General features: G+C 37.2%; 2 protein-coding genes across 5 annotated transcripts in view; one reads left to right on the top strand and one right to left on the bottom strand.

Annotated features, from left to right (window-relative positions):
• rapgef3 (Rap guanine nucleotide exchange factor (GEF) 3) overlaps positions 1-9,047 on the top strand; it is a 33,338-nt gene extending 24,291 nt beyond the window's left edge. The window contains exons 16-27 of the mRNA XM_054795116.1: positions 624-699; positions 774-911; positions 982-1,079; positions 3,664-3,789; positions 4,699-4,880; positions 5,005-5,095; positions 5,178-5,228; positions 7,237-7,324; positions 7,411-7,475; positions 7,541-7,595; positions 8,021-8,092; positions 8,707-9,047. Coding sequence (XP_054651091.1) covers positions 624-699; positions 774-911; positions 982-1,079; positions 3,664-3,789; positions 4,699-4,880; positions 5,005-5,095; positions 5,178-5,228; positions 7,237-7,324; positions 7,411-7,475; positions 7,541-7,595; positions 8,021-8,092; positions 8,707-8,825 — 1,161 coding nt within the window. The 3' untranslated portion in view covers positions 8,826-9,047. The remainder of the gene's footprint in view (positions 1-623; positions 700-773; positions 912-981; positions 1,080-3,663; positions 3,790-4,698; positions 4,881-5,004; positions 5,096-5,177; positions 5,229-7,236; positions 7,325-7,410; positions 7,476-7,540; positions 7,596-8,020; positions 8,093-8,706) is intronic.
• A 6-nt stretch (positions 9,048-9,053) lies between these two features.
• Positions 9,054-26,423, bottom strand: part of itga5 (integrin, alpha 5 (fibronectin receptor, alpha polypeptide)) — a 74,833-nt gene continuing 57,463 nt past the window's right edge. For all 4 annotated transcript variants that reach the window (XM_054794861.1, XM_054794619.1, XM_054794708.1 and 1 more), the window contains 12 exons: positions 24,432-24,499; positions 21,248-21,398; positions 21,067-21,159; positions 19,454-19,533; positions 19,292-19,372; positions 19,101-19,206; positions 17,480-17,638; positions 17,283-17,393; positions 15,299-15,412; positions 14,844-14,945; positions 13,465-13,587; positions 9,054-12,348 (listed from right to left, as the gene is read on the bottom strand). In XM_054794861.1, coding sequence (XP_054650836.1) covers positions 12,265-12,348; positions 13,465-13,587; positions 14,844-14,945; positions 15,299-15,412; positions 17,283-17,393; positions 17,480-17,638; positions 19,101-19,206; positions 19,292-19,372; positions 19,454-19,533; positions 21,067-21,159; positions 21,248-21,398; positions 24,432-24,499 — 1,272 coding nt within the window. In that variant the 3' untranslated portion in view covers positions 9,054-12,264. The remainder of the gene's footprint in view (positions 12,349-13,464; positions 13,588-14,843; positions 14,946-15,298; positions 15,413-17,282; positions 17,394-17,479; positions 17,639-19,100; positions 19,207-19,291; positions 19,373-19,453; positions 19,534-21,066; positions 21,160-21,247; positions 21,399-24,431; positions 24,500-26,423) is intronic.

Here is a 26,423-nt window from a genome sequence, read left to right as displayed (position 1 = left end):
TTTCTTCCATCCATCAATTCATCCTTCCTTCCTTCCTTCCTTCTTTCCATTCACCCATCCAGCCTTTCCTTCCTGGTATTCTCTCCTTCTTTCCTCCCTCCTTCCTTTATACTGTCCCTCCTTCCATCCAATCTTCCTTGCTTCTTTCCTTTCTTACTACTATCCATCCTTCCTTCCTTCCATCCACCCATCCATCCTTCCTTCCTACTATTCATCCTTTCTCCCTTCTCTTTTTTCTTCCATTCTTCATTCCTCTTTCCTTCCTTCCTTCTTTCCTTCCATTCACCTATCCATCCTTCCTTACTTTTTTCCTTCCTACTATTCATCCTTCCCCCCTGCTTTCCTTCCTTCATCTCTCCTTTCTTCCATCCTTGCTTCCTTCCATCAACCCATCTATTCTACTTTGCTTCCTTCCTTCCATTTGTCTATCCATCCTTCTTTCCACCCTTCCTTTCCTTCTACTATTCATCCTACCGGCTTTCCTTCCTTCCTTGCATCTTTCCTTTTTTCCTCCCTTCTACCTGTCGTCCGTCCGTCCTTTGCTACCAAGCAGAAGAAGAAGAAGAGGAGTCTTAGTTTTCTAGCGGGTACGTTTCGATAGAACCCTCTGATGTGGTCAACAGAAGCAGTCCTTCAACTGGTTCTCTCAGAGCGAGGAGCCAGCAGGGAGGATCCAGCCAATCAGAGCGCAGGATAAAGGTGATGCGGTGGTGGTGTGCGTGTTGTCTTTGGCCTCCAAGGCGGGAAAGCTGACAGAGCTGTTTGTGCCGCAGTCGTGTACCAGATCCACACGGCGGACCACCAGGCGCTCACGCTCACGCTGCCCGTCAACTCCACCGTACAGGAAGTGATGTCATCGCTGGTCAAACCCGGAGGAGATCACGTCCTGGTCAGGATGAACTCGGCAGGAGGTGAGCGTCACAAATGAAGCGTTTTCTCCTCGCGGTTTTCCGTATGGTAACATTTGGAAACCCACAACAGAACGAGCCGAGTTAAAGCTGGACGCCTCGGCCGTCTTCACCGCGCTCGGACTCAACGAGAGACTCTTCATCTGCACCAGCGCTCAAGTGGAACATCTGGTGAGATGCTTTCTCTTTGGTGGACGTGGTCGCTATGTCACTCTTGCCCCCCAAAACGTAAGCCTTCGTAATAATAATAAGAGAAAAATGATATAATATTACATCTGGCAAATAAATATTGTTACATCGGCGGGAAAACAACTCGACTCCAAGGAATGTTGTGACAATCTCTCATAAAGCAGTCACTATTCTTTGTAAACCTTTAAAAAAGTGCCAAATGTGCTCCAAGATTTTGTCTTTCTCCAAAATATAACTTTTTTTGGTGACTTTTTTCCAACTGTAAAGACGACGCATTCATTCTTGGAAGGTTAGGATTGTTTTTATTCAAAAAGTGCTTATTTTATTCTCATAACATTTGCCTACAACTACTACTACTACTAAGAAGAAGAAGAACAAGAAGAAGAAGAATACTTTTTCACAGAAAAAGATCCTTTTTTTTTCTAAAAGCAAATTTGTTATTATTTTTTAACATCTTTTATTCTCCAATGATGACTTTTTTTCATGAAACTTTTTTTCCTCACTCGAAATCATAATTTTTTTTTGGAAAAATAATTTTTATATATATATTTTTTTACTCATCAGTAAATACTATTGTATACTATTGGTATTGTCTTCTTGTAAAATTGTTGTTTTTTTTCCAAGAATTTTCACCAACAAATAGATGTTTTATTCTTGCAAGATTTATTTTTTTCTTGGAAAAATCCATTTAGTTTTCTCTAAACAATATTTGTTTTTTGTAACAGATTTGATGTATTTTATTCTTGTAAAATTATTATTTTTTTGTTTGGAAAAATAAATTTATTTTTCACAAAACAATATTTGACAAAAAATATGTCTTTTATTCTCATCAGATTTTTTTTTCTTGGAAAATACATTTTTAATCAAAAATGTTTTTCCATCATATTTTATTCTTGTAGCATGAGAGCTTTTTTCTAAGAATTATTTTGTCCTATTTATTTTTCTTAAAAAAGACTCCTAAAATGTTTTTTTAAATCCATTTATTTTTCTCTGAACTAAATATTTTTTTAAAAATTCATCTTTTATTCTGGTAAGACAAAGAATAACAAAAAAAGTTTTTCCATCAAAAATAGCAAATTTATTCTCCGAAAATGACGGTTCTTTTTATTTCTTGGAAAAGTTCTTTTTCTTCAAAACAATATATTATTCTTTAAAAAACATGTATTTCATTCTGCTAAGATTTTTTTTTTATCTTTTATTTTCATAAGATGATGTTTTTTTAATAGGAAAACTACTTTTTTTCTCAACAAAAAAAGGTTTTTCTGTCACAAAATAGCTCATTTATTTTCGGAAAATTAGTTCCTTTTTTTTCTTGGAAAAGTTTTTTTTTTCTCAAAACAATATATTTTTCTAAAAACAATTATGTATTTTATTCTCATAAAATGATTTTTTTTTGTTTTAGAAAAATACATTTATTTTTCTGAAAACAATATTTGAAAAAAAATACGTCTTTTATTCTCGTCAGATGTTTTTTTTTCTCTGGAAAATACTTTTTTTTTACCAAAAAGGTTCATAAAGTAAATATTTTATTTTATTGGCATGAGGGTTTTTTTCTTGGATTTAAAACAAAATTTCATCAGATGAAGTTTTTTTTTTTTTTTTTACAAAAAACCTTTTTTTTAACAAACCTTTTTTTCTTAAAATTTTTTTCATCAAAAATAAGTATTTTATTCTTGTAAAGGGAGGGTTTTTTTCTTGAAATGATTTTCTTTCTCAAAACAACATATTTTTCTTAAAAAAGTAGGCTTTTATTCTCCTAAGATGATTTCTTTTACATATATTGTTTTTCTTAAAACAGTTTTTTTTTAAACCACAAAAGCTGTATTTTAATGTCAATCTGATATTTTGGGGGGTTAAAAATGTATTTTTCTTAAAACAATATTTGAAAAAATACAACTTCTATTCTCGTAGAAAAAAAAATTCTTTGAAAATCCTTTTTTTCCTCAAACATTTTATTTCATCAAAAGTAGGTATTTTATTCGTGTAAGATTATTTTTTTTGTCAAAAAAATATTTTTTTTTCTAAAAAAAAATAGTTATTTTATTCTTGTAAGATGAGACATTTTTTTCTTGGATTTTTTTTTTTTTTTTAATGAAAGCATAATTAGTTTTTTGCTGAACAGGATATATTTTATTCTGTAATTGATGTGGCGGTTTACACTTTTTCCCGAGCCATTTTTTGTACCTATCATCTATTCATTCATCAGTTTATTCGTTTTTTTAATATCATATACTCTGCATATTTGTCCATGACACAGTACACTGTTATGTTATTTTTCTATTATTTCATGAAGGTGTTATTACTGTACTTATTTATTATCAAGCAATGCTTTGTCAGCTTCTGATATGAGTGAATAGACTACGAGTCTACGAGGGTTCCTAGGACGCATGCCGTACCGTACCGTACCGTACCGTACCGTAGCGTATTTATCCTTTTTGTGCGCGTTGAACAAGTGGCAGGATGAATTCTTTTCATACGTGTTGGAATGTGTTGCGGTAAAGACGTACTTCAGTGGAAGCTTTGTTTTGCATGTGGTGTTGGATCTTCACCTGGATGATCTGTTCAGACGCCCCTGAACGAGCAGCAGGGCCCCGAGCGAGGGAGCGCCAACACGCTGGAACACATGTGCTCCAAGGACATCGCCGGCGAGCTCACCAACTACGACTGGGAGCTCTTCACCGCCATGCACGAGGTCAGACGTCAGCACTTGCCGTTAGCAGACATGTTTACTAAGTCCTCTGAAAGCCTCTTCAAGCTGCTCAGGGGTTCTTCTTAGCAGTGCTGTTCCACGGCGCCCCCTGCTGGAGGCAAATCTACTTTACTACATCAACCAGCTGCTAAATAAAAGAGAAAGGAATGACTATTTAAAAGAATAATCATAATCATTTAAAAATATTTTCTTCTGTCTTTAAAAATTATAAATACATTTAAAAATCTGATATAACAATAATAATAGTACTTAATCATCTTAATATTAGTAGAATCAATTATTATTATTTATGATCAAAAGATAATGGCGTAAATGACATAATAATTATGATCGGTGATCGTTATTTATTTAAATACGTTATAATAATATCATAGTTTTACCTGAATAACAGAAAAATATGTTTTTTTTCCGACTGACGTTGAAGCTCATTTATCAATTCCATTATAGTTTCATAAAAAATACAGATATTAAACATATTTTTTGTATGATCCAATGATGCAGTTGCCATTGCATATAGTATCGTATATAGTTTTACTCTTTATTTAAAAAAAATATTTTTAATGAAATGATTTTAAAAATGAGATAAAGTAATAATAATAACAGTACTTCATAATATGAATATATTAATTGGATTCATATTTTTTTGTTTTTATATTTCTAATATGTGTTTTTATGTTGTTGTTTTTAATAAAGTGTGTATTTTTTAAATACGTTTATATTTACATTTAATTATGTTTATTTGATTTCTTCCTATTTTTTTCTTAAGAATGTCGACTTTTTTGGCATATTTTCCCTGTAAAAAATACACAACTACTACGGCTAATGCTAATAATCCTCATAATGAGACTAAAAAGGGAACGCGGTAATAAGTTGTAGTGTGTCCTGCTCCAGGTGGAGCTGCTCCATTACGTGTTCGGACGCCACAAATTCCCGGGCGCCATCACGGCCAACCTGGAGCGTTTTGTGCGTCGCTTCAACGAGGTTCAGTACTGGGTGGTGAGCGAGCTTTGCCTCTGTGAAGACCTGGTCAAGAGAGCCGTGCTGCTCAAGAAGTTCATCAAGATGGCCGCCGTGTAAGACTCTTCTTCCCCGCTCGTTTATCCCTGCTTGTTGTTGCTGGGGCTGCAGTACACGGGTTGTCCACACGAGGGAGCGCTTTGCTGTAGCGTACATGCGGTTGACTTTGTGTCCTCTCAGATTGAAAGAGCTGAAGAACCTCAACTCCTTCTTTGCCGTCATGTTTGGTTTGAGTAACAGCGCCGTGCAGAGACTTTACAAGACCTGGGAGGTGACACACACACACACAAACACACACAAACACACACATGTTATTATACATGTTCCTGTCATCCAATGCTTGTCCTTTGCAGAGAATACCTGGCAAGACCAAAAGAATCTACTGTTCCTACGAGAGGCTGATGGTAAATTCATTCATCACGCGCCACCAAAACTTTACACGTCTGAAATGTTTCAGTAGTAATCCTTTTTTTTTTTTTTTAAGTACAACGTGTTCTTCTGACTTAAAAATACAAGTAGGACTTTATTCTCCTGAGAGGATTTTTCTTGGGGGGGAGGGAAATTTATAGTTGGACTTCATTGGGGTAAGAAAATGATTTTTTTTTTTTTTTCCAAAAAATGAAACTTGTTTCTTGAAAAGAATATAAGAACACAACCCTCGCTCATAAAATACAACTTTATTCTCACATGATTAAGATTTTTCTTCCAATTGCATACTTTTTTTCTCTCAACAAATTGTGTTGTTCAAATATTGAGGTGTTGTTCTTGAAAAAGTAACGGTTCTTTTGTCAAAGCGATATTTGTTTTCTAAAAAAATATTGATTAGAATATTATTGTAATATAATATTAATAATGTTATTTATTCTTGTATAATTAGGGTTTTTTCTTGGATTTAAAAAACATTTTTTAGAAAACAATATGTATTTTATTATTGTAAAGGGATTTTTTTGTTACATTTCTTTCTCTCTCTCTAAAAATGTCTTTTATTGGATGTTTTTCTTGAAAAAATAGCAGCCCTGTTATTATTATTCTGTTATTATATTATGTTTTTCTCTTTTCTTGGACATTTGTTGTTTTTTTTTCTCAGAGCAATATTTTTTTCCTTGAACAAATCCATGTTGTTGTTTTCCCAAGATGAGTTTTTTCCTTTAAAAAAAAAATCGAGATTTTAGTTTTCTCCCAAAATATGATATCATATTATTACTGAGATTGGGGTGTTTATTGCAGGACATGAGTTTTTTTTCTTGGGAAAATATAGTTTTTTTCTCAAAGCAATGTTTTTTTATCCAAAAAAAAAGTGTTTTATTCTTGTAAAAATTTGTTTTTTTTCTCAAAAATTCTATTAGATTTTTAAAAATATGTATTGTATTGTTATTGTAAAATGATTTTTTTTTCTTGAAAAAAAATATTTCCTCAAAAAAATGTCTTTTATGGGGTGTTTTTCTTGGATAAGTAAGAGTACTGTTGTCACAAAAAAACATTTCCCATTTAAAAAAAACTTACATTTTCATTAGATGATGTTTTTTTCTTTTTTTTGTCAAAACAATGTTTTTTTTCCTTTTTTCAAAATTAGGGAAATTTTTTCAAAATAATGTTTTTTTTCTCAAAAACATTTTTTAGAAAAAAATATGTATTTTATTATTGTAAAATTAGGGTTTTTTTCTTGATTTTTTTTTCTCGTTAATTTTTTTTCTCATTCATTAGATGAGGGTTTTATGGGGGAATTACATTTTTTTCTCAAAACAATGTTGTAAAAAAATATATACATATGTATATACACATACTGTGTGTGTATATATATACTGTGTGTATATATATATATATATATGTAAGTTCTTATTTTATTTGTTTTTTTTTCCTTGAAAAAACTTTTTTTCCTCCAAAAATGTTTTTTATTGTATAGTATTTGTAAGATGTGAGTTTTTTTTAAATTCTTGTAATTTGAGGGTTTTTTTGTTGGAAAAATCCATTTTTGCACAACAATATTTTTTTCTCATAGAAGTACTTTTTTGGAAGATGAGGCTACGTGAAATGAGTACATAAAACACAGTTCTTTTATGAAAACTATATTTTTTTCTCTCAAAACTTTTTGCTGGTCAATGACTTTTTTTTTTTTAATATTTTTTTCTCCAAAAAGTGCATGTTAATCTCATAAAATGATTTTTTTTCTTAAAACTGTGTTTTATTTCTGAAAACACTTTTTAATACGTCTTTTTTTCCTCATAATATTGGGGGGCTTCTTGGTAAAATGCCATTTTTTCCCACAACATGTTTGTCCTTAAAAAAATAACGTCTTTTGTTCTCGGAAGACGAGGACTTTGTGAATTTTCTTGTTGAAAAAAAAAGTCCATGTTCTTGCATCGCTGCTCCGTATGACGTATAAAAGACGTCGGCTGTGTGTGTTGCTGCTAGGATCCATCGCGTAACCACAGAGCTTACAGGCTGGCGGTGGCCAAGCTGAGTCCGCCTTACATCCCCTTCATGCCGCTCATCCTCAAAGGTAACTGGAGGTCACCCGCCCAGCTTCCACCAACGAAGCAGCGCTTTGGCACGCAGTCCTGGCATCTCATGTCTTCTCTTTCTTAGACATGACGTTCATCCACGAGGGGAACCCCAGCCTTGTGGAGCGACTGGTGAATTTTGAGAAGATGGTAGGTGATGAAAAAGGTTGCATTTCAAACGGAAAATGAGCCAAACTAAGCAATGTCGTCCGCAGCGAATGATCGCCAAAACCGTCAGGATGGTTCAAGTGTGCAGGAGTCAACCTTACGGTGAGAAGTCATCCTGTTCTGCTGCTTAGTGCACGCTTGCTGTGTGGGCTCACAAATGCCTTTTTTATGGGACATTTTCGGCCACGACGAGCAAATGTGTCACTTTAGTGCAGCGTTGCTAAAAGTGAATATCATTATTATTATTATTGTTGATATTATTATTTCAAAAATAGTGTTATTACTTAAAATATTAAAAAATACTATTTAAAACTTTTCAAATATATTTTTTATATATTTTTTTAAATTAAAAAATATATTTTATTTTAAAAAATAAAATATTAAAAATGACTAGTAATAATAATATAACTATTATTTGCCATTAATATTGAAACATATTCATCAGTATTATTATTATTATAAAAATATTTATATGATGAACAATTATTGTGCTTATGATTTAAAAATGATGATTTATGTCCCTGCAGTGCCGTCATCACCGCAGAGAGGATTGGCCGATCGGATGTTTCTTGAAGGTCCCGCGGCTCGCCTTTCCACATGTAAGCACACGTTTGACAAACATTCATTATATTCCTTTTTACGTGCAAAATACCGGTTGCAATTTCTGCCGTGTAACATTATTTTACGAGAAGGAAGTCATAAATTTACGACTTTTTTTGTAAATTTTCGACTTTATTCTCGTAATATTACACGTTTTTTTTTATTTTCCAAAATTATTTTCCAAGATGTTTGAATACTCCGTATTCCGTAACAGGCATTGCCTGAGACGCCTATGAAAAAGGGGGGACGTATGTTGACTTTTTTTTCTCATAAATTGATTACTTTTTTCTGATAAATGTACAAATTTACTCTCAGAAATGTAGAACTTTTTTTCTCGGAAATTTACAACTTTATTCTCGAAATCTCCGATTTTTTTTTCAATGTGGCCCTAACACTCCGTCGTACATATTGCACATTTTTGCACATTTACATACTAATAATACTAATTAACGTCTTGTTACTATTATGATCACATTTCAGTGCGACATTGATCAACATTTTTCTGTATATTTGTCACTAAATTGTACCAAAAAAAATGTAAAAAGGGGATGTAAAGTAGTATAGCTTTTTTAATGACACTAGTCTGTTTGTATTATTATTGTGATATTTTCAGACTCGGACCACGCCCTCCCTCTGAGGAGTCCCAGCAACATCCGCCATTACATCCACCACCTGAAGGTGATTGACAGCCAGCGTAAGCTAACGCAGCTATCAAGAACCTTAGAAAGCTAGCAGCAGTCTGACAGGGTTGGAGTCAGAGCGCCCTCTGGTGGCGGCATGGTGGTCATGGAGACAGACTGATAGGAATCACACAATTTACACGCAAAACAAACACACTAGCCTCTCACTTACTGGTCAGTTGTTGCTAAACAAATCACTCCTCACTGTCGTACTGTATATGCTTACTGTTTCATACTCAATAAATTATTTTCCCAAGCAAACAGCGTATTCATTCCCAGTTAAAAAGAGAAATAGTTTATTTAAAATACAAACCGTACAAGGTTGACACTTTGCAAATCACATCAGGACCTCCTCCAGGGGGAAAAAAAAAAAATCCCCCAATATGGGGTGAGAAAATGGACAAGTTCAGAAAAAAGCGTCCTTGTCTTAAATATGTACAACATGGTTTTAAAGCAGTGGGGAGAAAAAAAGGACAATAAAATACAAAGGGAAGGGGGGCTGAGGGTGGGGGGCAGTGCCTTGAATGATGGAAGAATGGAAGCGACAGCCTGTCCTTGACAAATAATCACTTTAAAGCGTGTTCTTTGAGAAATAACCACTTTAAAGCGTGATAAGCATAAAATGAATGGGAGATGTTAGGATGCATGCAAAGCCAACAGCGCACAATTCATCAGCTCGCCGGGGTTTGTTTTCCGCATCAATGCAGTCCAAAAACAAGAAAGTGGTCCAAAAAAATCCTTAAAAAGAAGAAGTGGAAATCCACTACCTGCAGATTGAAATATGTGCTTATCACAAACGACACTGACTTCAATCAAGTTCTGGCAATACCACAAAAACCAAATACTATTTCAAACAAATCCAAAACGTATATAAATATTGCACAATTAAACAACATTAAACTCCCAGCACCTGCTTGGCCCGCCTTTCATGACCACATCATCGTACTTGACGTCAATGACGATAGTATTGCCAGATTTTTACGTTTACGACAATTGTATCATGATACTTGTACATCAATGACAGTAGTATCGTCATACCTGAACATAGGCAGCACTAGTATTGTGATACTTCAACATGAATAACAATAGTGGCTTGTACGTAAATGACAAAAGTATCGCGATACTTCAAAATTGATGACAATAGTATTGTGATATTTTTACATTCACGACAATAGTATCATGATATTTGTAAATCAATGACAGTAGTATTGTGATACCTGAATATAGACAACAATAGTGTTGTGATACCTCAACATCAATGACAATAGTATCATGATACTTGGACATCAATGACAATAGAGTTGCGATACTTCAAATTAGATGACAATCGTATTGCGATATTTTTACATTAATGACAATAGTATCATGACACTTGTACATCAATGACAGTAGTATCGTAATACCTGACCATAAAGAGCAATAGTATCGTGATACTTCTCCATCAATGGCAATTGTATCATGATACTTGTACATCGGTGACAATGGTATGACGATATTTCTACATTTGTGGCAATAGTATTGCGATACTTAAACATCCACGACGATAGTATCACGATATTGTACGTTTATGACAATCATATCATGACCCTTGGACATTGATGACAATGATATCGTGATATTCCTACATTTATGACAATAGTATTGCGAAACTTAAACACTGATGACGATAGTATCACGATATTCTACATTTGACAATAGCGTTGCAATACTTAAACATTGATGACAATAGTATCACAATACTTAAACATTGATGACAATAGTATCACAATACTTAAACATTGATGACAATAGTATCACAATACTTAAACACTGATGACAATAGTATCACGATATTCTACATTTGACAATAGCGTTGCAATACTTAAACACTGATGACGATAGTATCACAATATTCTACATTTATGACAACAGAAGTATCCCAATGCTTCAACATCGATAATAACATTATGATATTTCTACATTTATGACTGTAGTTTCACAATACTTCAACATCGATGACACTAGTATTGCAATATTTCTGCATTTATGATGATAGTATCACCTAACTACTGCATCAATGACAGTAGTATCAGAATACTTCTACATTTATGACAATAATATCATCATACTTTGACATCAATGACAATAGTATCGCAACACTTTTCAATGACAGTAGCTTAGCGATATTCCTACTTTTATTATAATAATAGCATCATAATAATAGTATCATGATACTTGGACATCGATATCACAATACTTCAACATCAATGACAATAGTATCATGATATTTCTATATTGATGACAATAGTATCGTGATGAGCCTACACAAATGTCAAAGGTACACTTATAGCACACAATAGTATCGCAACATCGATGCTGATAGTCATCCATGTCAGAGTAGTGCGATACTATCGCTATCATGGTGTATATGTTGGTGATACTGCTACATTGCTGGCCGTAGTATTGCAATAGCATTGTGATATTTCTAGATTGATAATAACAGCATCGTGATACAGCTACACCAATGGCATCATTATCATCATAATACCTTGACTGCGATGATGATATTGCGAAGCGTCTACACTTGTGTCGATAGTATCACATTGTGAGAACAGTATTGATGACAAAAGTGTTTTACCACTTCCAAAAACGATGGATTGTACTGCGATACTTTCACTAAGCTGACAATGGCAATGCTACATTATACCCAAGTCATTGCATGGTGATGGTTAAGGCCCAATGACACCTGCACTGCAGATATTTCATGTGATACTTCATGATACTGTCCGGATCTGGCAAGAGTGGGGCGGGGCTAAGCAGGAGGCCTCGGGAGCTGATAGGCTAAAAACAATCATTCATAAATAAAGCGTTCACACCAACCAACCAACCAACCAACGCGTGTCAGCAAATATTTACACCAAAGACAAGCTGATCCAAGTGGAGTACTGCAGTCTTTTTGCTAGCGGGCTGTCATAAATTACTAGTTAAGTACTTCCATGAGTACTTTGTCACAGTAACAACGTGCTGGTGACGCTGACGCTTAACACGCTACCAGGCTGCCGATTGCCACCTTCGAGTCAGCCCACAAAAAGAAGCACCTGGAGAAGTCTTGAGGAACAAAGCGATCAGTAGCAGGCAAGTTGAGAACATAAAAAAAAAGGGGGGGCGGAGTCTTTGGCGTCTTTGTAAGCGAATCAGTAGATATCCTTTGAGTGCAAAAACAACTCAAGCGATGCAAGCACGTCCTCACACCCGAGACCACCATCATCATGGTCATCATGGTCTCCATGGATGGACCCCAAGCAGTTTTTCATACCCGCGTTTTCCTCTTTGGATGCTGGTGGCTTTTCTTTCCCAGCATGCTCTTGGGGCGAAAACAACATGGAAAAAAAAAACATTCATTTGGTTTGAAGGATTGTCTTATTGTCTTCTGTCCGCACGAGTTCCAGTGGTCTTCGCTTGCAATCACGTGGCCTGGGTCTGTAGGTTCTGCAGGTTCTGAAGGCGTCCTCTCAGGCCTCGGAGGCGGCCTGAGGTTTGAGCTGGGCTTTCTCCATGGCCGTGCCGTACGGGAGGGACCGCTTGAAGAAGCCCAACTACCACACAAAACACACAAAGTTCAGTCGTCGCTCAAGTTCATCATTAAAGTCTCTTTAAGGATCGATGCTTTTACGTCAACGACAATATCATGACCCTTCTACGTCAATGACAACAGTATCGCAACATTAAAGAATTCAACTATGACAATAGCAGCATTGCGATACTTCGACATCAATGTCAGTGATATCATGACCTTTCTACATCAATGACAATAGTGACACAACATTCATGACGACAGATTCACTCTTATGATGCAGTATTGTGATATTTCTACATCGAAGCTGATAACATCATGATCCTTCTACATCCAGTGAAAGTGATATCGCAGTATTGATGACGATAATGTTAGAAAGATCTCTCAATAATGATGGCAGTCTCGTGATACTTCCACATTCATGACAATATTGCGATACTTTTACATTGATGGCAATGGTATCATAACCCTTCTACACCAACGGCAATGATATCGCAACATTGACGACGATGTTACCAATGCCGGCGCTATCAAACTACTTCTACATCGGTGACAATATTATTGCAACATTAATGAAGAAATGTTGGAACAATTTTACTACAATTATTTTGCTACTATTATGATATCAATACATCATTTCAAATTATGATATTATAATCATACTAATATTTACAATCATTTTACATCAGTGGCAATGGTATCACAGCAATGATGAAATGTTACAAAGGTTCTACTACAGTGATGGTAGTACTGAGACATTTCGACACCGATGGGGACAATATCGCGATACTTACAGTACTAAAGTAGCATCGCAACAATAACGATAATATCGCAATACCGTTACATCGATGAGAGTAGTATTAGGATACTTCTACATCAATGACAACGGTATCGCAATATTGATGACAACAGTGTTGCGATAACTTTACGATCAGGATGATTACTATGCTGACATTTCTACACTGATGATGGTGATGATATCGTGATACTTTTACGTCAATGACAATAATATCACAATCTTTATGACAATAATATCATGGTACTTCGACATCACTTTTACCTCCACAGTATCTCTACAATGATAATGGTGGTATTGCAATGCATGACAGGTATCAGTGCAAGTGTTCTTCTGACAGACCTTGTATAGGACGTAGATGAGCAGGGCGAGGAGCAGCAAACCCGCCAGGATGGCTAGGATGATGATCCACAGCGGGACGGAGTTGTCGATATCAGGCTTGTTCCAAACCACTGGAGTCACCACCTGAACACCACATTCACTACCATTACTGCAATATCGATGACAAGAGTATCACAGTACACACAGTACACTTAGGACTACCTTGATAAAGGTATCACCGGATGCTTACATCCACGACACTTCACAATACTATTGTGATACTTTTACATCAATGACAATGGTATCAGGATACTTTAACGACAATGATAGTATATACAATGATATACAGTATAGTTCTACCTGGGTGATGATATTGCAATACTCCTCCTTTGATGACAATAGTTCTCTGATATCACTATATCAATGATGACAGTATTGCAGTATTTCTTGCAGTACAATTGGACTACAACAACTTGATAGTACTATGACACTTTTACACTAACAATATTACAATCATTTTACGACCATGACCACAGTTACTTTGATATTGATGGTAAGCCATTGTTTAGTATCGCGATACTAAGGCCATTGTAGTAAATATACTGTGTATCATGACGGTAATATCGCAAAACTTTCACAACAACGATGATAGTATCAGAATAACTTTACAACAATGATGATAGTAAGACAATATTCCACTTGGAATGACGATATTGTGATAATTCTACTCAGATGACTGTGATATCATTGTATCATTAATGACAGTATTGCGTTAATTCAAAATCAGTGCAAAAAGTATCATAATCCTTTGACTAGAAAGACACAACGGTACTAGGATACTTGTACGCTAACAGTATAATCGCAGTAATTTTACTCCCATGTCCACACTTTCGCAACTCTGATGTTGATAGAAGTATCGCGATACTGTCACCATTGGAGTAAATATATGTCATGATACCGCTACATCAATGGCGGTAATATTACAATACAGTTACAACACTGATGTAAAAGTGTGTCAATATTTTTACAACAATGATGATGGTACTGCAATACTTTTAGAACAATGGTTCTAGTAAAGCAATATTTCCACTTGGATGACTGTGATACCACTGTATCGATGATAACAGTCTTGTGTTAATTCTAAGTCTATGCTTAAAGTATCACAATACTGTGACCAGAAAGATACGACAGTACTACATTACTTTTACGCTAACTATATAACGGCAGTAAGTTTACTGCCACGACCACAGTTTCATAACAGTAATAGCAGTATTAGAAGTATCGTCATACTGCTGCCAGTGTAGTAAATACATGGCATGATACTTCCACATCAATGACGATAGTATCGCAATACTTTTACCACTATGATGATATTATAGCAGTATTTGTAGACTATATACCTTTTTGTGACCACTGGGAACATGTTTGGGCTTGATGGCGTAGGGCATGGTCTTCACGCTGTATCTGGCAACACACTCTAGCACATACTGCTTGTAGGCTCTCTGCAACAGAAACATGCCTGTAATACACCCACGGTACGCTAGATGGCGACAAAGACCAGGTGAAACTTATTCCTCCTGTCATGCTGGCTCTTCGGTACTGTACATTGATTTATGTTATGTGTGCTGATATTAAACACAGCAAAGTAGGTCAAACATGACAGAAGAAGGTCATAACTCAACTCTGCCAACATCTTTGGCACGACTATAAACCATTTCTTTGTTGAAGCTTTTTCATTTCCTGACAAAGTCTGGAAAGGAAGGCTGCAAGAGGGGCCGGTGGGAAAACACTAATCAAGTCTTTGTGCTCTCGTTTCAACTGTCAAATTAAAAAGAAGAAAAAAGGTTCCACAAACCTCCACGAAGGTCTCCGCCCAGACGCGTGAGCGCACTTTGAGGATGGCGGTGGTCCCCTTCTCCAGGAGGCCCACCTGGCACTGCAGGGCCCAGCAGTCCACATTGGAACACGACTACACAAACACAGAGCATGAAACGCGTTTTACTGCATTTTAATGTCACAATTCACAACACCGAAAAGTTGATACCAAGGGTAGTATCAACTTATGGCTTATATGCTTAATCACGTTGACATTATGTCTGTCAAATGAAGACATTGTTTCCCTATGACAGTTACTTCAAACATGTCACCAGTAAAGGTTTTATCATATGGCCACAGCTTGACCCTGGAACAGATTATTTCACCTCCCATTATTTCCTATGGGAAACATGCCTTCCCAATTCAAACAAATGAGAACTCCCGTGTTCTACCTTCGAGGTTCCGCTGTATATTCAAGCCACGCTAGCACATGCGAAAACATTCTTCGAGTGGCTGACAGGTGAAGGACGCGTATTTTCAAGAACCACATCCTCCAAGTAAAACAAATAGGAGCCACATTAATGCCGCGGGTCAAATAAATAAAAGAAAGAGTCCAATGTTGGAAAGATCTCTTACATCCACGCCTGCTTCCAATTAAATTGCAAGGAATGTCATGCGACTGTAAAAAAGTGCCAAGCACTGAGAGCGGGCTGATTTTTCTCACGATGGTCTTAATGACGCGCCCATAAAGCAGCTGAGTGTGTTCAGCACCGTGCCATGGAGGAAGACCACCCCCGCACCGACTGACGGGCTTCCTGCGGGACCTCCATGAGGAGGACAAACGGCCAAAGCAGTGACGCAGACTTACGATGAACTCACACTCGCCCGTTCGTACCGACCCACACAGCACATTCTGCTGCATTTCTGCAATTTCTATGTCATTCATTACTTGCTAGCGAGGCGATAGCATTAATTAAATGATACATTCTGTTACGATATATTACTGCAATTTCTTTGACTTTGTGGATTATTTCCAGTCGTCTTTGGAGTTGATCTCATTCATTTTGTGCACGATCGCCGCTGTCATCAATTAGGTTGGAGAGGGGCAATCGCATGAATTAATTGATACTTTCTATTTGGCCATATTACTGCGGTTTCTATTACTTTGTGGATTATCTGTGGTCTCATTTGGAGTCTTTGATTACTTCTTTTGTGCAAGGCTGCCGCTCTCGTTATTTATACCCATCAGGCATAATGTATTTCTGCCATTACCATGACTTTGCGTACTATTTCCATTCTTCTTTGGAGTTGTTCTTATTTGCAGCTGTCATTGATTAATTGCTCGCAAGGCGCTGGCATTCATTAAATGATGCGTTGTGCTCTGATGTATAATTGCATTTATTCTGACTTTGTGGATTATTTCCCGTCTTCTTTGGAGTTGATCTTACTTTGTGTAAGGTTGCTGCTGTCATTAATTATGTCTATCGGGAGCAATCACAGAACTAAATGACAAGTTCTATTTTGCTGTATTTCTGCAATTTCTATGACATTGTGAACTATTTCCAGTCTTCTTTGGAGTCGTTCTTATTTGTTTTCTTCAAGGTTGACACTGTCATTAATTACTTGCCAGCGTCACGACCGCATTAATTAAATGATATGTTGCGTTCTGATGTATTACTGCATTTTCTCTGACTTTGTGTAATATTTTCAGTCTTACTTGGTTTATTGCAAGAATTATATTGCTCTTGACTAGTGTCAAGCCCAAGATGGCCAAGGCAGCTGAGGTCAAAGGGCATATGGGAACATGCTCAAAACCAAATAAATTGCTGTTTCTGGGATTATTTCAAGTATTCCATTGATTTTGATTTTAGAGATCATGAGATAGTCCTCGCATGTCCTCTCCAGTAAAAAAAAAAAAAACCTACAAAAAGCTATACATTTTGAAGGAGCTAACTGTATAACGTAGAATTTTCATGTTCTTGTTCTAGTTTGTCTAAGAGAAAGCAGGAAAATTCTTGCCTTACCAGGTTGGTGAGGTGAGCGAGCGGGATGTTCCTGTGGACGTCCCTCCTCTCCACGCGATGCTCGGGCGCTTTGAGAGCCAGGTGAGGCGGTTCTGTCGGCGTGTGCTGCAGCTGTGACGTAACGTGACGTGTACATGTAAACACAAACAAGCCGGCTATCGAGAGGTGACGCGATGTCCGCTCGCCGCCAGACTCACCTTGAGACGGAGGCGGTTCACGTTGGCGTCGGCAGTACAGTTGATGGGGCCCTCGGTGGAGAACTCCAGGGGGTAGAGGAGAGCGTGGCCCTGGGCGGCCAGCGGGCAGCGCAGCTCCAGCAGGGTGTGGCTGATGCGACTGGGCCCGTTGTTCACCAGCTGGAAAACAAAATCATTTGACTTCATTTAATGTAGTTTTCCAAGCTGCATTCCAATAGGGACACTAGGACACAAACTTATATGGCCTTTGTGTGGGGAAAAACATACACTACCAGGCAAAAGTTCTGAGACACCTTCTGGTTTAATAGCATGAGAAAGCGTCTCTAAACATTTGACTACAAATAAGAGTCAATAGTCTGGAGGCACTTTCTATTTTATTAGCATGGGAAAGCATCTCCAAACTTTTGTCTACAAATGAGAACCAAAGGTTTGGAGACACTATTATTTTTAATAGCATGGGAAAGTGTCTATTCTTTTGACTACGAATTAGAATCAAATGTTTGGAGACACCTTTTCATTTAATAGCATGAGAAAGTGTCTCTAAACATTTGACTACAAATAAGAATCAAAAGTTTGGAGACACCTTTTCATTTAATAGCATGACAAACTGTCTCTAAACATTTGACTACAAATGAGAATCAAAAGTTTGGAGACACCTTTTCATTGAATTGCATGGGAAAGTGTCTCTAAACTTTTGACTACAAATGAGAATGAAAAGTTTGAAGACACCTTTTCATTGAATTGCATGGGAAAGTGTCTCTAAACTTTTGACTACAAATGAGAATGAAAAGTTTGAAGACACCTTATCATTGAATTGAATGGGAAAGTGTCTCTACTCCTTTGACTACAAATGAGAATCAAACATTTGGACACACCTTTCCATTTAATCGCATGAGACAGCGTCTCCAAAACTTTTACTGGCACTGCACATGTTTGGTGGGGGGTCCGCCCCCACAAAGAGCAGAAAGAAATAGTTTGGAAAAGCATCAGCACTCTACAGGAAGTTTCAAAAGTGCAAATAATAATAATAATAATGATGATGATAATAATAGTAATAATAATCAGCATAATCATAACTTCACAGAACATTTTGGAATTTGAATGTAAATTTTAAAAAAGCATTTTGCAGCAGAATCACGGTACCAATAACACATTTAGTTGCGCTGCGCACGACAACTTCCTGCAAGGCTGTTGAGGCCACACCCCCTGCACAGCATGCAACGCGTTCATTCAAGTATTGGACTATTTATACTATTTTTTTTTTTTTACAATGTCCTATGGGGGCTATGATTCAACTCTACCTGGCAACAAGTAGCCAGAACACGCAATTTGTTATGTTACAGCCACAAACCAAAATGGAATTAAATTCAATATTTTTTGTGACATCAAAATTTGACACAAAATACCCTATAATTACAAAGTGGGAAATAGTTTTTTGAATTTTTTTACACAGTTATTAAAAATCGAAAATGCTCAAATATCTCTTGTGCATGTATTCACACCTACAAAATACAGGTAGCAAAAGCCGAGATAGTTAAAGCGTCGGTAGAGGAGTTTTACTGAAGGCAACGGAATGGAGAGAAACGAGTGTTGCTTGCATGGAAGGAAAAGCAGCGCTCACCTCATAGATGTGTTCCACGGCCGGCCCCACTTCCTGCTCCACTGCGTAGTTCTTGGTCACCTTCCAGTTGGCGGGCGGGAAGAAGACCTTATCAGGCCGAGACACCCTGAAAGCAATGCCCTGGGAGTGAGAACACGCTTGGAAAAAGCTTGAAGAAACTCCACTGGAGAGGCATGACGACGACTCCTCACCCTTGCAGGATGACCTCAGCCTGGACCACCACCTCCAGCTTGTATGACACCACCTCGCTGTGGGAATTGTCCTCGTTCTTACTGCAAGAGGAGGGATGGTGGTCAGCTGACGACATTGCAGCGTCACAGAGGAACAGAAGAAGAACTTGGGGTGGAAAATACCTGCGAATCTGCAGCTCAAACTGGACGGTTTTGTGCGTGTCCTTCAGGCGAGGAACTGTGAAGCGAAGACCTGCCCACAGCTGTAGAGAACATTCATTAGAAGAAAACTAACTACTAAGGCTGCATTCAAACAAAGTGTGACTAGTCAATTGAGATTAAATGAAGTACAGTTAAACATACACAACACAGCCAAAGAAAACAAAAAACATTTAAAGATGATACAAAAAGTACACGCAGGAAGACGAGAGATTCATGCAAATCAGTGGTCTTGCTTTCATTATTTTTATTTTCTTTTTTAATTGAGTTGTTTGACCATCAAAAGTATCTCTGAAATGTATTCCTTTTTTTGTTGAAATTAAATTTGTTGCTGAATTATAATAAATGTAATAAAATAAAATAAAAGAAGATACAAGAAAGTGTCATTCATGTAAGACAGACATATTCATGAAAAACATATTCTCTGATTTATATTTCATTTAACTTTCTTTTAACATTTTGAAAAAAACATTTTATTTATTTTTTTATTTTTGTAACTTTCATACACTTGATTTTACTGACATATTGATTTGTAAAAGTTTTTTTAATTATATTTATTATTTTAAAAAACTTTAGATTTTGATTTGAATAAAGTTTGATGATTTGTAACTGTATTTTTAATATTTATTAAAACAAAATCAATATTTATAAATATTAAATACTGTAAATCTGAAATATTTCTTTTTTATAAAATAGTTAAATATTTTATAAAATACATTATACAAATACATTATACATTTGATGTATGTATATTAAATGCATATAAAATATATATATATTAAATATATACACTTATGTATATATAATGTATATATATTAACGTACTGTGTATATATTATATATAATGTATATATATTAAATATACATATATACATACAATATATAAAAAAATATTTAAAGACATTTATTTTTTATCAAATCATTGCATATTTTATTAATACATATATATGCAGTTATAAAATTAATATAAGCAAATATTTATTATAAAAAAAAAATAATAAACAAAAAATAAATATAAAAAATACAGTTACAAAACAAAACAATAAGTGTCAGAATTTTAAAATATTATTATTATTTAGAAGTGGCAAAGGATGTTTAGATTTTTAGTTAGAAATATGAATGAAAACATATTTGCCACTTTCAATTCATTACTAAGTACTCCTACCCTCGGCTGAAATGATTTTTTTTTTTCATCATTCTAAAGGATCTTGGTAACATCTAATGTAATGTAACATAAATGTAATGGAATGTAACATTCTAATCCAACATACAGTAGATCGCCGATACAGGGATTTCCGTTGCTTGTTTTTAATGGTAACTTGTCACCTGTACAATATTTCCCCCGCCCGGAACTGGTAGATTTTACACCATTTCCATAATTTCTAAGGCAAAACTGAGCTGAGAAAGGGTTAAAACAGAGTTCTGGCAACTAAAAATTTGCTGACTGTGTTGTTAATGACATTTTTGCCCCAACAAAAAGCAGGAAGCTGTGAGGTTTGCGCCGACTGTTTACGGCTATAAAACCAATGTGAGCTCGTTAGGAAGAATAAATGCCTGGTGAACAATGGCCTCCTTACGCTGGTTCCAGACTTCATGGGGTTTCCCAGGTCGCAGCTGAGGTATCGGGTCTGGTTCTCGGTCTCGTAGCTGCAGGTCAGCTGGGTCAAGCTCTGCGGGTGACAAACACAAAAAAGAAAGTGTCCAAAAAGACTCTCGGGGGTGGTTTTTATTTTATTGGGAATGGCGGTATGCGCTCACGTCGTTATTGCGGGCGATGCCGCTGTAGTCGGCCTCGGGGGGCAGCACCACGTAGAGATCCGCCTCATAGGCGCCGCCCTCGCCCTCGTTCCTGGCGTTGAAGGTGAGGGTGAGGGCGTTCTCGTCGCCCAGGTACACTTCCTTCCTGTCCCTAAAAGCCAGTCAGTGGAAGGAATTTATTACTAATTGGGGTTAAAATGCTGGCACCTTTCCGTCCCGCCTGTCTGTCAACAACTGTCCCTGTCCGACAAGCGCTTTACACGTCACACCGGACGTTGGCGCTGGCGAAGCTGCGTAATCTAATTTTATTAATTCCAGATCTTTGTGTGAAAGAGCCTGCAAAGCTAATGAAGCAGGGTGTGTCTAAAGTTTTTATTGGCCCTCAGTGTAATCTAAAAATAAAATCAATTTGTTATTTATAGGCTATATTCATAGATATTGGACTCATTTGCTTTGTCAACACAAAGCTAAGCTGTTTTCTTCTGATATACGACAGTCAGGCCTCGGTTTTCTCTAAAAATGTACATACAATAATTGCATTTAACTAGTCCGTTTGCCATGCCTTCCCAAACAAAGCACCCTACGCATTGCTGACTCATGGTCCGTGCATTTTTTTTTAGCACGACTGATAAATAACCTGCCATGGGGCCAAAGGAAGTTGCGAGTGCCACCAATTTGATGGTGAGAGGCACCACAGAATTCAATCTCGCCAGGATGCCCGCATGTAATGCTATAATAATCCTCTAAAAAATCAGTTTTTTGTTTTGGGTGTCTGGAAGGGATTCATTGGGTTTCCATTATTTCCGGTGAGAAAAATTGCCTTGGTTTTTGTATATTTTGCTTTTCGTCAACCCTTTCGGAACAAATGAACACAAAAACTGAAATTCCACGAATTAGCTTTAGCATCTTTAATGTATAAAACAGCACCCCATGTGGCCATTGCTGGTAAAAGTTTGGACAGCCCCGTAAAAAAGGTTTTATTCTGTTTGGGAAATCCAGTTCCACGGTGCAACCATATAAGGACAGTTTTGCCCTCTGCTGATAAAATGAGGATAAACATATCAACATAATTAATAGCGACGTGCGTGCCACAGGGCTGCCTTCTCTGCCCATTCAGTTGTCCATCCTTTTGTTAGGAGGCTACAAAGATGGCCATCAAACTCAAAGCACTTCCTGTTTGGTCCACACAACATTGACGGCAGACACGGCACGTTGTGACTCGAACATGAAGTGCCTTGGAAGGGCCATAAAGACGCTCTCCATCGACGTGCTGACTGTAAAAACGACTCCTATTCCCAGGAACAATGAGGAATTCCATGGCGAGCGACGGTCACGCACATGCTTCTAATTAGCCCTCATAAAGGGAGAGCTGGCCAGCCTTGCCGAGTCCTCCTGTACTGTAAGTCAGCTGTTTTTTGTTTGTTTTTTTTTTAAACCAAACAATGGCTCCAAATTAATTAAAAAAAAAAAAAACACTGTGAAGCCTCCCTGAGGGATGCCCGTCCTCCAACACGTTGTGTGCTTTGGCAGCCGCATGTAAGAAACAAACGCTGCAGGAAAAAAGGACCTTTTATTCCTGGCTTTGTTGGCTTTAAACGGCCCGAACCCAGACGTGGTCCTAATTGTGCTAATAACACTTTTCTGCATTTGCACTTTGGGTGCACCCCACAGCAGGTTTTTCCCGTACGGCGGGGGTCGGCACATTCAAGCAGATGTCAGATAAATATAGGAAATCAAAATGACAGAGCAGAGAAAAGAGTATCAGGGAGGAGGAAAATGCTAACAGATTTCCGCAGCTTCGGCATAAAGACGGGATTTCGGACATTTTTGGCACCAGGCTGTGACGTTCTGACATATCTGGCCTGCCTCCTGTTTGTCATAGCACCTGTAGCACGTACTTCCTGTTTTTAAAGGATGCCGGACTCCCCGCTCCTCGCACAGAAACACTGACGCTTAAAAGCTTTCCCTGGTGTGTGAAAGTCAGCAGCGGTGCAGGAAAAAACAGATGCGCTCATGTTTTTAGCGCACTGGCTGACACTGATTTGTAGCGAGCCAGCCAGCGTTGCAAATCATTTTTGCACATTTATTATTCGTAGTAATACACACACGTTTTTGTATGCAACAAAGTCAATCACTTCTTTAAATTCTCACGGCCTCTTAAAGGGACCACATCTGCAACTTTTCCGACTTGTTGACGCCCAAAAATGAGAGCATTTAACAGGTAAGTAAGCAGACAAAGGGCAACTACTAGTACTGTGGGTGATAATAAACAACTGTTAACTTTGGCAACTTTTTACAAAACAAGTGCTGCAAGGCATGCTGGGAAGCCAAAAGCAGTCCCAGCAACGCGAGCGAAGCCAATGTTCTGAAGAACCGATCGTGTTCTGAACTGTTACTACTCAAGACTGAGAAGGCTGGAGCAGTTGTAGCTTTTTTGTGGAATACTTGATGGGCCCCAGCCTGACTCTACCTCCAGCAGCCAACACATGCCATATCACGAGGTTGGCATGTTTTTAAGTTACTTTTGCTTTCATTTTTATGCCCCTCCAAAATCTCGTGAACAGTCAGGTGCGAGAACTTTGCCAGATTTCGTCGGAGATCCTTTGAATTTCTCACGTCACAAGCTTCAGGAAGTCCGTGTGTGCGTGTGACGACTTGCCGGGTGTCCGGCGGTCACCGGCGACCACTGTTCAGTTCACTGTTTGTGGCTTTTTCTTGAAAATGCCAGACAGAAAGTGCTTTTTTTCCTGATGTGATGTAGTGTATCTAAACCGGAGTGAGGCAGCAAAGGGACGATTTTTTTTTGTTTTCCGGGGAGCTAAAGACCTCACGGTAACACTGTAAAACTTAGCACAGGTCGATTGTCCAATATCCAATTCTTCTTTACTGTTTGCTGATACGTGCTAGCACAGAACCGCTTGAGGTGGGGCCACATTTAAACCACGCCCCCACAGATGCTGATTGGTAGCTCACATTTTAATGGACCAGCCCCAGTTGGACCAGTTTGAAAGCTTTGTCTTTTGCACGGTCGGCGTTTAACGGGGCAAGCCCAACCAGCGCATTCAGCCGTTTATAGAATCTAACATATTTTTTGGAATCATCAGTCATAGAGATGATAGAGATGATACAGATGATAGAGATGATACAGATGATAGAGCTCATACAGCGGAAATGAAAGCCTCACCCGTGGACCGCCAGCTTCAAATCGGGAACGCAGATGTTGTCTTCTCCACAGTCCAGCAGAATCTGAGCCTGAAAGACACATCCATGCATTTCTTTAACTATGAGGACTCTTGGAAATGCAGGCATAACAAAATAGGTAGCGAAAACATGCAGACTTCAAAATGCATACGAGTCTTTAAATGGTGAAAATCTGTCAAGTAAAACCAGATTTATGATCAACAATGTTCACTGTGATTTTGTCATTGTGCTGTCGCGTTATTTTGTTTATTATTTGTAAGCGCTGTCAGCGTAGGAAGGCAGCCGCTTTTCAAAGTGAAAGCAATATTGGTGGAAAAGCGCTCATCAATTAGTCAAAGCACGAACAGACGTTTGGTTGCACAACCAGTGTCAATGATACCGTACCAGTACAGTCCCATCACGTGGCCAAATGACACAAAGATGCACATCATGGCGTTTTCAAGGATGAAAGGGTCACTTTGATACTGAATGTCAGATTTATGATATACAGTAGGTGAAAAAGCCTATTATTACTACGAACTTCGGTCTTTGTTCTTTCATTCCCATTTTTACTGGGGTTTTTCCCAAATATTTCAACTTTCTTCTTAAATAATCTTTGTAAAAAATGTTTCATAGTATTATAACTTTATTCCCATATTTTGATTTTTTTTTCCAAACTCTATATTGTTTTTTCCTCATGATATTATGGCTTTTAAAAATAACCTTTTTTTTCCTTTAATATTACAACTGTATACTTACTATTATTTACTATGTATACTTACTATACTATTACTTTTCCTCGTGATATTATTAAGTTTATTCTTGTAAAATTGCGACTTTTTTTCTCATTAGAATATAAGTTTTTTACCTTAATATTTTGACTTTATTCTCATAAAATTACAGCTGTTTTTTCCATTTCTGCTGTTGTATACGTTTTTTAATGTTCCAACAATTTCAACTTTGTTCTTATAAATGTTATACTAATATACAGTATATATATATACATATATATATATATATATATACAGTATATATATATATATATATATATATATATATATATATATATATATATATATATATATATACACACACACACACACTCACACAGTATATATATATTTTTTTTATTATATTATATAATATAACATATTTAACAATTGTCTTTTATATTTGCATTCTAAATTATAAGAAGGGTACACAAAAAATTCCCTACTCGGATTTTAGGTTCTTGGATGATTTTAGGCCCAATTTGTAAATACAAAATAAAAAATAACTGTACAGTCACACGTGGGAAAACCAACCCAGTCGAGGTAACCAGTTTTTAAGGCGAGATATAGAAGTAAAAACAAAAGTGTGTAAAAAATAAAAAATTAAAAAAAAACACCAAAAACTACCCTGAACTCCAAATGGTTAACGTAAAAACAAGAATTTTAATCAACAAAGTCATTCTCAAAAGAAGTTCCTTGCTGATAAATCACAGGTGTTGAAGGCAGACGTGAGGATGAGTGTTCGCGTGATGCAACATGATGACTGATGACATTCCGACACACACCTGGATCGCAGCCTCTTTTATTTATAGAGCTATTACAGAGGGATGATCCAAAACAGTGTAGCGGCTCAGCGGGACGACCCAGTGAGCTAATGACAGGAACAGACGCTCATGAGGCCAGCTGTGCAGGCACGCACATGTTTTGCGTTTGCGACGTCACAGGAGGAAACGATGAGTCCGGACCGGGCGGGGGAGGAACGTGCCGAAGGATACACTCTTGCGGCACGGAGCATGTGGTTGCAAGCTCGGCGATCTCGCCGCCGTCCCACATCAGAGCGCTCTGCGGCCGGCCGCACTTTCCCCACACGCGACGCCACCCAGTCAAACCATAGAGGTGCAGGCCTCAAGATCTGGAAGGACTTTAAGCCAGCAGGATTTTAGAACTGCACTGCGAAAGTGAAAGCGAACCACTGTGCTTTTTGATCAGGTCCATACTATTCCACT

This window comes from Dunckerocampus dactyliophorus, chromosome 1, assembly GCF_027744805.1.
Source record: "Dunckerocampus dactyliophorus isolate RoL2022-P2 chromosome 1, RoL_Ddac_1.1, whole genome shotgun sequence".
Classification (NCBI taxonomy): Eukaryota; Metazoa; Chordata; class Actinopteri; order Syngnathiformes; family Syngnathidae; genus Dunckerocampus; species Dunckerocampus dactyliophorus.
The sequence above is the reverse complement of the archived record's forward strand: the minus strand, read 5'-3'. Positions and strand labels throughout refer to the sequence as shown.